Here is a 14,128-nt window from a genome sequence, read left to right on the forward strand (position 1 = left end):
AGACTGTCACTGCGCACAGAAAAAATATATATATATGTTCAACCAGATAATATGAAATGTTAAGATAATGGCAATCATGATCCGATGCTGTAAGTAATTGAAACCACACATCAAATTGTGAAAAATGTCTTCATTGTATTGTAAGGTAATAGCCAACACGTGTTTCGACACCGACAGTCGTTTTCAAGGCCTCTGGATGCACAAGTTGTTATTCGAACCTTAGATAGGATATTTTCGAATGACCTTGAGTCAAGATATCGCCTGGTCAATTAGCACAAAGTCAATAAGCTTATTGATTGCGGGGATTCTCTTACCCATGAAAGTGACGTGGGGATTTAACCCATTGACTTTGTGCTTCTATGTGCTGAGGCGTCTGTTGCTGTCCGTTGTACTCCCTGGTTTAGATAATTGATATTAAAACAGTTATCTTTTTGCCAACTACCTGAGTCATTTTGATTATTGATGTTTCAGTAACTTCTGCATCACCATTCATCTCTAGGGTATTGCTTCCCCGTCTTAAAGGGCTGGAGTCTTCCAGTTCTCTTTGGCAGGAGTAAAATTTTACCAAGGAGCAAACGCCTCATGTAAGACTACACTAGCAAGGGAATGTGTGCAAACTCTCCTTTGGATGGGGAGAGACAGAAACAGATGAGCGAGAGAGCAGGTGGTTCCCATGGCTAAATTGTACGACCATGATGGAAATGGCTGCAGCTATACAATAAAACTTGTGTCACTCTGAGAAAAACGAATTCTGTTCCAGTTGTTTCATTTTGCCTTAAAACGTATGTTCTGAGTACAAGCGGTACTACAACTAAGTATTTTCCCACAGAACCAACAGCCGCCACCACTAGCCTTCTAAATTGACCTCCTGGGAGAACACCTTACCGAAATTGAAATCAAGGTTGCGCAATAGAATAATGACACACAGCTCTGTCTAAAGGCCAACTGTGTTGACAACCTAGTGCCGACTGAAATATTGCCTTGTCCTACATGCAGGCCTAGATACCTCAAACGAAATCACACAAAGAAGGAGTTTATCCTCAGAAGCTCCACCAAGTAGGTTCAAGTAAAGAACCAGCTGATGGAAGGTAACTTCAATGAATTCACACTCAGTCTCCTTCCCTGCATAAAGTCCATAGGATTCACACTCAACTGTGACCTCTCTGTGAAGGTCACATCACTAAAAAAGAAACTCAGACGACCTGCAACTAGCTCTCATTCCTCTGCAGAATCAAGTCCACCATCCCTCCTTCAGTCTTCAGAAGCAGTGTCCAAACTTTGGGCTTCTCCGACCGGTGTTGTGGCAATATCCTTTATGCAGGTGTTTTGTTTCCTCTCTGGTCCATCTGAAAACAATCAAGCAATCTGCAACCATGGCTCATCACAGGCCTTTTGCATACCCAGGCAACTACACTGAATATCCACAAATCACAAGATCTGTGTCATCGTCAAGACTCCCTTAATCGCCTACAAGTCATTGAAGACCAATGCACCATCCTCCCTGGTTGGAAAACTCACTACAACCATCACATGGCCAATACCGAAGCCAGGAATTGTAAAAAGGACACAACTGAAAAACAGGCATTCGTCTCAGAGGCACACAGAATCTGGAACAACTTACCAAGGCACATTGAACTAAACCCCATCCCATCGGCCCTTCAGGAAGGAACTGAAGACTTTTGATTCGAAAGAACACCTTGGCAGACAATAATTGCTGCATCTCAGACTCTTGTCATCCATTCTCAAGTTCTGTTCTGGTGAAGTCGGGCAATCAATAAAATACCTGGCACAAACTCCTAAAGCAGGTGGATTTACAGCAGACACCAAACATCCTGCCTTCACTCAAAACAATGCTGTCCAAAAGTAGGTTGGTGCAAGATCCTGCAGCAAAAGCAAATTCCAACACAAATTGTTCTGAAATGTTAATACCTAAACCCTAACCTGTCTTTGTATGACAAATGCAAAATACACTTTTCATGTTCGCTGTTCTGTTTAGCCCTCTCTTGAAAAGACGCACTTGGGAAATCATCTTGGCATCTATCTTCGAAATAAGTTATAAAACCTCAAAAGTCACCACTCACCTCCCATACTGAAAGCTTCCCCATACGCAGAGAAAATGCTAAAGCTGGATTCTTTTCAGCATCACTTTGAGCTTGGGTATCCTGAACGCATTGAAAGTTCTAGGAGTTCAGGGTTCGGTCAAATAAGTTTCCTCAGACACTGAGCCATGCTGAAAATATTGCATTTTGAAATGCACTTGAGCCAGATCATACATAGTTCAACTTCCATTTCAGTATTATTTCTTTTTTAATTTTCTTTTACAAATATGATGTTAAAACCTACACAATATGAAACTCTGGACAACAATTTATTTGAAAGAACTCCACCTTTGAAAACATAACATGAGATGGTAATATATGGGACTGAAATATATTTTTCCCTTAATTAACAATTGTGAAATTTCCAGGCTCTTATGAGACCTATCCATGTCAATATCTACCAGCCATTTACAACCTGAGATGCATGCATAAGAAAGTGCATTTAGAGCAACAAGTGAGAACATGCCCACATCATTGGGTAATCACTTTGGCTAATTGTTCGCACTGATCTATTCATTACCCTTGATACCACAGAAAAACACCATAGAAGTTAATGGTAGCTAAATAAATAAAAAAAAACATCTTTTCTTTGATGAAAAGCTACACACAGGTCAGTGTCTTTTCAGCAACGAAAAAAGAGCCCAAATCAAGAAAGCCCGCCTGGAAAATAGAAAAGAGAGCTCAAACAAGAGACTCTCTTCTACTTTCATGTTGGCCACAGGGTGAACTAAACATATAACAGAAAACTGGTTACCCCTCCCTTTGCATCACACACATTTGTAATTGCACTGTTTTATGCTTCACTCACTTTCAGCATTTAGTCAAACAGAGGATTTTCGTATTCAGAAATATAAATGTATTCATTTTTACTAAATAAATATGTTGTCATTTCAAATAACATCCATGGTTTATAACCATTGTAAGAAACAGATACATGTATTACAACTTCATTCAAGCAGAGACAGACGCTCTAAAATGATGTGTTTTTAGGGGTTTGTAATTCTGACACACCATATTTCCAAAGCAGTTTTGACGTGGTGCATAAAAAATGGGACCAAAATTCATGAATCCTTTTTGAAAGGGAAGGCGGTTGCTCACTCCAGCCGTATTTTTGCTGACACGTGTTTCGGCCCCTGTGCCATGATAAGCTTTTCCCAAACGTTCTTGGTCTCTTGTTTAATGGGTCCTCATCAGGATGGGACTTTTGTTTTGCGTGAATCAATCGGATGTACCCCACATTTTTCATAGCAGACACTATTATTCTTGATGTTTGTGATGCGGGCGGGTCTTCAAGTGGATTTCTTCTATTGGAAGGCTGGTAAACGACGTTGTGCTGTTTTCCTTGCAAAGGAGGAGTTTCTCCTACTAGCTCTGATGCCGTTGATAAGGCTGGTTTAAGGAGATTTTTCTTTAGAAATTCTTCTTTTATTTTCATAGTAGGACTCCCTCGAGCACCAACGTGGCTCTCTGTTCGTGCTCGTTCGTTCCACAGGGTGAGCAAGAGATAGACACAGGAGGTAAATTACTATGTTCCGGAGAAAGCTAGTGCAAGGGAAGTGGGAGGTGGGTTAAATATGGCTGGTGAGGGCAAGCGAGCGAAAGGAGAGAGTGCTGGATGCACAGCTGCAATCCAAACATTTGCATTGTTTAAGGCACACAAGTGACCAGTGGGGTACGAATGAACTAAAAATGACCTCCCTCCTTACTTCACTTAAACCTTCTGCGGCACAAGGCAACCCTGTAAAACTGAAGTAGAGATCTTGGTGGGCAGGCCACCTGGCTCCAAGGAACTATTTAGGAAACAAGAGCAAAACTGGTGATGATTCCAGTGGGAAGAGCTAGTTGTGTTATTACAACCAATCTGCAATTAGATGTGGGCATGGCAATGGGTATTAGGGCAAAACTATGCCAGCACCATACATGCCAACTTGATTCATTCCTTTCAATAGACACTAGTCCATTCCTGGGTTTTAACTTTGCGTTCTGTGACTCGTTTCCCAGGATTTCCCCTATAGAAACACTGACTAGAATGCAAAGTTAAAACCAGGAGTGGACTAGTTTCTCCCGAATGGAATTGGAAATGTTGGTATCTATGTCAACACTACCTTTACTCTACTTAGATACGTAATTTCTAAACAGAGTTCCATAGTATGGGATACACAAACATTTAGCATTGGTCGTCACATGGATTTTGCACTGGGAGAAGGACATTACTACAAGCAACAAACGACCCCAAACCTCAAGTCAACAGTGGCCTTTCTGATCACATATCACTCTGATCACTCTGCCTTCAGACTAGTAGCTCTGTATTCTCATAAAACCCTGCAAGACCCATCGCCCATTCGAATTTATGTTTACATGTATTTGGCTGATGCCAAGTTGCACTTCAGATATTGAATGCAGTTTTGCCCACACATGCACCCTTACCTTGCCATGAGTTGCTTCTTGGACGGCCATTTTCACAGACATCAGAAATGTGTTTGGTATCCGGGATCCGTTCACTCCACGAGTGAGAAAGGCCGTTCGACCTGCAACAGTAATGCATATATTCTGTTCATGTTCCACTGCCTTGCATACATGTTTACTTTCAGCGTCTGAGGCGGCGCTCTGACAGTAGAAGCCTCGCGCATCTCTTAGCATACAGTGCACTGAATAAACAGACAGCTGAATGAAAAAGCAGTCAAGAGACAAATGAAAGGAAGGATGAGGACAGACGGTACTCGATTAATGAAGAGGGTAGGCACGCAATACTCATCAAACGAAAAACAAGGCCCAGTAAATTACTTTTAACGGAAAGAAAGACCTGTGTTTTTGAAGATATAATCGTTGTTGTAAACTATATTATAAGAGCATGCCTAAAAAATAGCTTGGCGTTTTCTGTGGTGTTTTCATTTGGTATTCTTTGTTGCTTTGGTTACAGAGCGTTGGCGTTTTGAAGGTTTGACTCATCAGGTACATCCAGAAAAGAGGGCCAGAGAGCTTCTGCTAGAACTCCCTGGAGAAACCACCTCTCACAGCCTGCCTAGCAGCCTCTGAGTCGTGTATGGATTTAGGAGGGGATCAGGAGGTTTATACCTACATGGAACATTGGGAAATCCCGTGAATTAGAAACAGGTGGCAACATTAGTAAGTTTTGATTTACTTTATAAATGGAGACAACAAGGGCCGCCAAACATATGCATTAATTGTAGTCTATTTTAGTAAGTGTAATATGAATCCCGCTACAAATGAAACAGCTGATCTCATTCAATGTTGATCAAATATGTATGTTCTTTGATTGCACAAAGATTTCATTTTGGGGAAAACTCTGGCTAGTCACTTGTCGGGTTGCCAAAAAAGATGTACCCCTCTCCTGGGACACGCTTTTGGCCAAACGGATGGCATACTTGACAAACCTCTGTTGTGGGGAGTAGTTGATATTTTGATAGTTCTGTCTTTTAAAGTGTTCACCACAGATGGACCTGGTTACAATAAATAGCAGACTTTCCTATGCTGCACTGACAGGTCAGAAAAGAGTGCAGTGCATTCTCCTGGCGAAGTGAGTCGCTTTCTATAGCTATGGAGGGAGAGCTGTCTGATGGGGCTACACCTCGTGATCGTTTGCAGAGGACGACTTCACTGTCTTGAAATCAGGTAGCAGTGCAAAGGTTCAGTAATAAGGGCACTGATGGTCAAAGACAAGGGCAGAGTCTCAAAGAGATAGTGTGCAGTGGAGAGGCACAATCAGTGCAGTACAGCAAATGCTTATTCCATCCCCCCAGCTTTGCCAAGTAGCTCAATTCCCACAGGCACCTTTGCACAACTAATTTGTTTTCTTCGGCCACTAGTGACTGCATTCAAAATTTGAAGAGTTGACAGTTTGAAGTTTCTGGAGGAGTAGAACCGTGCCTACCTTGCGGTGATGGCCCAACTTACAAGCCATGCTATGTGATGATGATTTTTTTTGCATTCAAGCAGCACACATTCTCCCTCCGCCACCGTGGAATTTTTGCACCCAGAAACATTTTTTTTTTAAATACCTAAAACAGCTTTTTCAATGTTCCTTGGGTTCCTTTGTCAGCTCATATGGATAACAACCCCTTATTCACTCCCCTATGCCACAGGGCCAATTTATAGGCCGTGATCACGTGGTTTGGAAGAGAGTCGTGCCAGTGAACACCCCTTGCAGTTTAATGTTGGAGCCTCTTCCTGTGAGCTCTTGTTCCACGTCCTCCCCACGATTTCTCACTGCTTGTCCCTGGAAGATGTACTTGGCTTCCCCAGAAGAAAACAGATGTTGAAATAAGAACAGAGTTGTATACCCTGAAGCCCCTGGGATGCTCTGAGTGGTTTTTGGGAGGCAATCCTGGGGATAGGGGTTAGCGCTCATGTGTTGCTACCCCTCATATCTGCTGGAAGGACCTTCCACCCTTCATGTAAACCAGAAGGAAGGTTATCTCCCATTTGGAGCTCCTGCAGGGGTAAACGGGAGCCCCTTGGAGTCAGAGGTGGTACATTGATGTGCATTGCACTCAGGTTTAAAATGGACACTCACTGCAAAAAGGGGGACGGGGAGTCGCAGAAAATCTGATTCCTTTGACATTAGCAACTCAGCCTTAACTACCTCCTCTGGGTTTGACTCTCCAAATGTAAGAAGAATACCCAGCTTAATGCAACAAGCTCAATCTGACAGTTCTCAAACACAGATATTAGAGCTTCACGATTTCATTTCCAACCACGAGCCAGATGTGTTTTTACTTACATGGCTCAAATACGATTCTCCCCTATCATTCAGACAGTTATCCTAACAAGATACACAATCCTTAAAAAGAAGACTGGAAAGATGTGTAGAACATGCTACTGCTTTAAAGAGGAATTTCCCTTCATCTCCTTCCCTCAGCTATCAGCACCACTATGAAACCCCATGCTTTCGACCTGGACAATTGCCCTGTCCATTACTATTTCCTCTCTCCTGATCTGTAGACAACCTGGAAAAGAGCTCCCATACCTCATAGCAAAAACTCTCTCAGGGCATCCAAAACTCTGCCTTTTGGGGATTTCAATATCCAGCTAACACGCCGGCTCACTGCACCCCACATCCCCTGACCCCTACAGATTCCACACCAAAAAATCATACTTAAGGAAATGGAAATCGATCAATGCCATGGTTGATTTTTGTCAGTTACTGATTAACTCCTACCCTAACCCAAATATGCTCTTGGACCCAGTTGAGGGAACACAAATCTTATATGAAAGGATCACTAGAGCATGCCATGTAATTTCCCTCAAAATCTATGCAGCAACCACATTGGATTTCTGATAAACGTAAGAAGCAGCAGACTATCAATAACGACCTCATTCACATATTGAGAAGAAATCACAGGAGGGAGGATGAATTAGCCTTCCTGAGACACTGGAGAGGGCACAGCATGGGTATCGCAATAGCCAAAGCGAGCTTCTGTTAGAGCAGACCACTGAAGGCTTTCAGCACATGAACAGAAATCATTGCTCAATTCAGTAACCCCACTTCTTTATCTAACATCATATTTGTCTTGTGAAAAGAAATTGCAAATCCTTGGCGCCACGTTTTTACCTGCGGCATAAAAGCAAAGTTGGCATTATCACCTGGCCCCTCTACACTGGGCGTCCTCACCACTCGATTCACTTTGCCCTTCACTTCACCCTAAAAGATCTTTCATGCATTATCCCCTATCCATACAGGAATTGAGTACCCTGGTCTCCCAAAGTTCCTCAGCAAGCTCCACAGTGGACCCCTGCATGCCAATTTTTACCCAAACTCTGCTGGAGTCATTAGTGATTGCCGAGGCGGTTAGACTTATCATGAACATATCTTTCCCAACAGGGATTGAACCCCCAGACTTCATGGTAGTCTTCTGCAAATCACTTCTAAAGAGGCTAGGCCTTCATCAATCAAATCTAAATAATTTCAGGGTCATTTCTAATGGCAAGTGTTCGGAAAACTTGCAGACAAGGCTGTAGCTTTGATGTTACTTGACTTATTGGCTGCCTTTGACCTGGTAGAACACAACATCATTAACAACCATCTGTTGTAACTTGGCAATTGGGAGCAGACCTAAAATGGCAATGTATATCTTCTAAATGAATGGTCCCATTGCTGACTCGTTTCAATCTGACTTCATAAAACGTTGGGGTTACACAATGCTCTTCTCTATCGCACATCCTTTTTAATCTTTATCTCTCCACTCTTTCCAACTTTATTAGAGCATGAATTTCCTCCTGCCATAACTAAGCTGACAATACACAGTTAATCCTACAAGCTAAAAACAATACATAACTGATCAGTGGATGCCACACCACCACCTCTTACTTAACTAAGAGAAGATATGAATGTTGACTTTGGGAAAAGCATCCTCCTTAGCAGTCTCCGTGTTCGCCCCAGTTGCACCACTCTCACCCTAAACACGTCCGTCTGAATAGAAAATCTCAGTGGTTTCATCGACTCAGAGCTTTCTATGGTCCTCCAAATCGATATGGTTATGAAACAGGTTTCGGGACACTCGAACATTCTAAGGGAAATGCTGCCTTTACCGGCATCCACAGAAAGACACAGCGATAACCGCTATAGGCACGCCAATATTCTATGCTTGAGTGCCCCACTGCATCACGTATGAGGACTACAGAGAATCCAGACTGTAGCAGCCTGCACCATACTTCGAATTGGCCTCAGGCAACATATATGCCAGCTCTCATACACTACACTGTATCCCTGTGGGTAGGGGAACCACTTTTAAATCCCTTTGCATCATGTTCAAAGCGATTCCTGGAAAAGGCGCTCACAATTAAAGATAAACAAGCATTCACTAAACCTGATATCAACCACACACTAACAGTCCCTTCCTACTCCAAAAAGAAATTGGATGGGTCTTCCTTCTCTTGCCTCCTCAGTTGTGGAACACCCTTAGCACAGACATTAGAGCCATCTCATGTAGGTTTAGCAGAGAGCACCTTCTCCTTCCACTCTTCAAAAGGCTGACCAAGCACATTTTGGGGCCATCACATAGCCATGCTTTCACTAATTGCAAGCACTAACTAGGGTACCAGGCAACAGCATCAATGGAAAATGCTTGCTGGCTTGATCGTTTGTCTTCCCTCATTCTAGACCAGTAGTCTGGATGACCAGTGCATAAAGTTACACATACATCCTAACTTATACATTCAGTTTCCCTTCTACTACAACCCCAACAAATCTTCACAATGTGTTATTTCTTTCCTAACCCTGCTGCTCTCTACTCCCTCCCTTTTGCCCCTTTTCCCTTTCCACCTCCTCTTCATTCTATGGTCTGATATGCCCTGTGCAAAGGGCACTATATGCAAATATTTTCGGTTACGGTACTGGTGGTTTACGACCAATATGGTGGTTAGTGGCACAATACAGGAGCTTTATACTATACCATAACATAGCACAACTTGTGAGAAGGTCAATTGTGTGTCACTAGAACATGTGGGCTGGGGAACTCTGAGTCTCAGGCGGAGCCCCTCACTCCATGATCCCATAGAGTTTCCCAGAGGAATAAGGCTCTCCATCAGTAAAGGGGCGATATGTTTTATGACTGGTGAAAATAAGTCTGCTTCCCTAGGCCCAAAAGCTTGCCCTATGCCATTAGGGAGAAACCCCCAAGAAAATTGCCCACAGAAGCAATGTTTGATATGGAGAGAATCAGTGGGTGCTTTTACGCACCAACAGAAGATGGCGCTCCGCACTAGACTGCGGGTCCATAGCATGGGGACTGAAGAGCAGGCCATGCAGGATGCATACCTCCAGCATGAACTGTGAACCAGAGCCAAGCGAACATCGTACGGCAGACAACCAAATGACCTGCAGCAAATGCCCACCCTCAGTCCAGCAGCGCTGACAGCAGGGAAAGGAACTCACATGAACACTGGGCAGACAGAGCAGAGGGTTCCCAGGCCATTATGTTGAGGCAGCCAGATCCAAACATGGCAGACATGGTTCTTGTAACCACGGAATGCTGGAATGGAGCACAACATTTGCAGAATAATGCAAACACCAGCCACATTGATGGGGAGGAGGTAAGTGCCATTAGGCAAGGGCCAATCACACAGTACAAAGCTAATGGTCAAACAGACCCATGAATCAGTACGTAAAAAGAGGCCCAAACCTGCCGGTTGGGATAAGAATGGTGTACCGGTGAGGTAGTGGTGTTACAAATGAGAGAGGTAGAGAAGGAGACCCAGGAGAGCAGAACCAACATTGGCCAAGCCAATAATGGTAAGTAGTGATAGTGTAAACATGGAGATTGTGAACCAGGAGAGCACAACTTGTGTTGGCCAAACCAAGAAGGCCAACTGGTATCAGGGAGCCAGATGAGGTGGCAGGTGGCTAGCTAAGTTTAACCTTCATAGAGGCCCAGATGAAGAAATAGACTAGATGCAAAGCCTGGCAGGGGAAACCCTTAGGAAAGCATACTGAGCAAAGCAAGCTGGGGGATCTAGACAGGACTTCTTTTATTATTTTTTTTTATACTTGGTTTAACTGTGTTTTACCAGTTTTTACAAGACAGAATAACTACTTTCACTTGTAGCAAAGAAAGCACTAGAATGAAAACGGCCCAGTACAGGGCTTTCCCTGGTAGCAGTTGTGAGGCCATCGCCTAATCCTTTGACCAAGACCGAAACACTTAAAGAAGTGTGCTGGTACACTTTAAAATCCCTGTGATTGTGAGTGTCTGGCAGAACACTGTACTCTGAGAAAAAACAGGGATTTGGAAACCAGACAAGGAAACAGACCTGCGATACTTCACATAAAGTCCCCTGGACCATCTTCATGTTATTCCTCCTTCGATCCATATTCTTGCTGAGATTCTACCTTTTTGAGTAAATTCTGTCCTGTGGTCTTTACTCCAACCCTCCTATGTTGCCTATAAAAATAAAGGTGTTGAAATGTATCAATTGTGTGCTTGCTCTGTGGCAACTACCGTCTGTTGGTTTACAACTTACTGCTTATGATTATACACAAGTCCCACTTCCTTTCTATTTATTTTTCTAACTTATTCTCTTCTATTATTCTACTATTTCAACTCAGGAACATTTGGAGAACTAATATTTTTTCATTGTGTATTTAATATAGGAACTATGAATGCATGGTACAGCTTGTTTGGATTTTATAAGCTCAAATGTTTGGTGGCTTCGTCTGTGCAGCATTGCATTGTTTCTGCGTGTTTATCATATAACCCAAATAAAATGATTTATTTATAAAAAAAAGAACATCTCAGAAGTCATTCACGGAGTGGATCTGGAATGAACTCAGTCTGGACTTTCTCTGAAGCATAAATTGTTACCAGGTCTTGATAAACAGGACTAGAAAGTAGACCCTATGGAGAAGATACTGGCTTTGCAACAAGTGAGGGCAAAAGGGTGTGCAATCTAGCTGGCCTTCAGAAGCCGTCTTCAGTGTTTGGGACGTATTAAATTCTAGAAATGAGATAGCATCTCAGTGGGAAATTAAGGCTGCTATCATTGTCCAAGAAGGCACAAACAATGACTGTGATTGATGTGGCCTTATGCGAAAGAGTGGAGTAAGTGATTTGTTTTAAAAGAAAATCCACCACTATCCACAGGAATGACATGCCCAATTAAAGTGAGTTTCCAGTTCTGCAGCCTAAAGCAGCGAGACAGACGTTATTTGACTCACACTCACTCCCTTCATGTAAGAGAGGAGTGTATTGTGCTGGCATTGACCTTGAGTCAGTTGTAGTTCTTAAAGGCAATAAACTCACACCTAAATCAGTTGCCATCATCGAGTGATCTACATTAATGCTGACTGTGATTTGAGTATCAGTGGCAACGCTATATCAGAGGAAAATTCAGGATTTAATCAATCTCGCTCAGAGATCCGTGGATAGTTTAAAGAGAAACCGTGACAGGTAGGGAACATGCACAGCACCCAAGATGACAGCATAAAGAAATGGCATGTGGGTGGAGGTATTCACACTCTCTATCAAGTGGATGCAGGTAATCACACTCTCTAGGAAATGGATGCAAGTATAAAAACTCTCCAAGGAGGCGCACAACATAAGTGTTCTATCAGCCGAGACAAATCCTTTAAACCCAACCTTTAAACCCAACCTTATGCTAGCAATTAAACTTTAAAGACAGCAGTGAGATCTAACATATACAGCATTCAGGCACCGCTTGTATGTTAACTAAGTGAGTTGCCTGCCTGAAATGGCTTCCTAGGGCTTCTTGTAGTTCTGATGAAACATGGCTAGATCTAAGTGAGCTGCTGATTACTAGTCCTCTTTTGCAGCAAAGATCCATTGCTAGAAGCAGCTATCCAGCTTTTAACAAGAAAGCAAAACATTGGGATCAATTTATAAGGGAGAAATTGAAAATGTTAGTTATGAATACATATATGGCCCTGATCTGCTATCTGTATTCTTAAGGGGGTCCATTGCGATAAGGAAATCATGTTCTGAAGGTGGACACAGGTTTGCTGATGAATGAGAATAATTCACTGGTAGGTTGTACCTGTGTGTACCCCCAGTGAATGTATACCCCCATGCTCTGCTGGCTATCTTCAGAGAACCTAAATGAACAATAAGTTTTCCTTTACTCGCAAGTTACTCATGCACACAGCCTTATCTGCTATGAGATATCTGACAATGGGCAATATGTACCGTAACATTTCTTTTTCAGGCAGTGAGTCAAAGATGCCCCTTACCATGAACCAGATGTAAAATCTTTGCCTGTTTTATTTCTACCATTGTGTTGGTGCTGATATAATGTAATAACGTCCACTGCCTCAGTAACCCGAGTATGGGCCATGCTTGGTTAGAGAGGAATGGGCAGTGCTCATGTCCATAACGTCTGTAATGTATGTCTGTTGCTTGTTTTTCCAAAATATTAAAGGCGAGTGGGCCTTGATTTTAGGAAATGGGGAATCAATGCTGAGATTAAATGGGGTATTAAGGAGAATGTTCTATACTGCATGGGCCCTAAAGATATATTGTTTGTAGATATGATGTGGAGTGTGCGTGGCGCAGTGTGTACAGCCAGTTTATACCTGTGTGAGATACAGTGTATACGGTGGAGAGGATATTTCGACTTGATTACTATGACCATTTGAGCAAAATGAGTTGAAGATTGTGCAGGGTTGTTCGATGACCAAAAGCGAATTGCGAAAAGTAGGTGAGAAGGGACAAAAGATCAAAATAACCTCAAACAAATATTTCGTTTGCTATTTTATTCTTTGCGCTTACTTTGCTTTCTTGACCCTAGTCTGCTATTTTGAGCCTATGTTTCTCCCTTGTTCCTTCTCACCTACGTTTTCTGATTCACTTGTGGTCATAAGCAGGAAATGCGTTCCTTGGTAGTCTTTGGATAAGACTTCCACTCTCTGTGGTAAACCTTAGACAAACATACAAAGGTCTTTGTGAACATTTTATTTCCGAACTTGGACCACAGCTAGTTGACTGGCTTAATTGAGGCTGCACAATTCCTTAAGGGTCCAAGCAGAGTCCATATCGTCTATCACCTTTTATTTTTAGGATCTTTTGTTCTCATTTTACTGTTTTTCCTTCTCGAAGTCTCAAAGTCACATCTTGTTGCTTCTCACTTTTATGTGCCCTCCTAGTCCCAAAATATTGTTCTCTTGTTAGCTCTGTGCATCAACATCAGCAAAGTGCAATCACTGGCATGCAAGATACGGTGTCATGCAAACAAGTCAGAGCGATGTGGGCGGACACATTACTCCCGCCCTCAACACTTTCACTTTGCACGCCATCTGCATGCATCAGAAAACACGGGTGAAGCATGTATTCCAGGTTCTCTGCACGTGCCATGCCTGCTCATTCCTCTGTCAAAACATTTTCAGGCTCATTTCAAAGCTTATGCGGAGCCAGGCACCAATATGGATGAAAAGGTAACCTGTTTGTCTTATGATATCCTTAAATGTCTGATATCCGTTTTGGCCTGCACTGTCTGCTAGGTCATGTGACTTAATATTGATCCTGTGCTGTACTTCTCCATTAATATGAATAACTGTTAGT

At 42.7% G+C, this 14,128-nt stretch overlaps 1 protein-coding gene across 5 annotated transcripts in view; it reads right to left on the reverse strand.

The window, feature by feature from the left end:
• Positions 1–14,128, reverse strand: part of ADAM22 (ADAM metallopeptidase domain 22) — a 1,877,697-nt gene that overhangs the window by 148,348 nt on the left and 1,715,221 nt on the right. For all 5 annotated transcript variants that reach the window (XM_069648369.1, XM_069648368.1, XM_069648372.1 and 2 more), the window contains one exon: positions 4,527–4,627. In XM_069648369.1, the coding sequence (XP_069504470.1) occupies positions 4,527–4,627 (101 nt within the window). The remainder of the gene's footprint in view (positions 1–4,526; positions 4,628–14,128) is intronic.

The sequence above is a fragment of the Ambystoma mexicanum genome, chromosome 2q (assembly GCF_040938575.1).
Source record: "Ambystoma mexicanum isolate Mex_15411 chromosome 2q, UKY_AmexF1_1, whole genome shotgun sequence".
Classification (NCBI taxonomy): Eukaryota; Metazoa; Chordata; class Amphibia; order Caudata; family Ambystomatidae; genus Ambystoma; species Ambystoma mexicanum.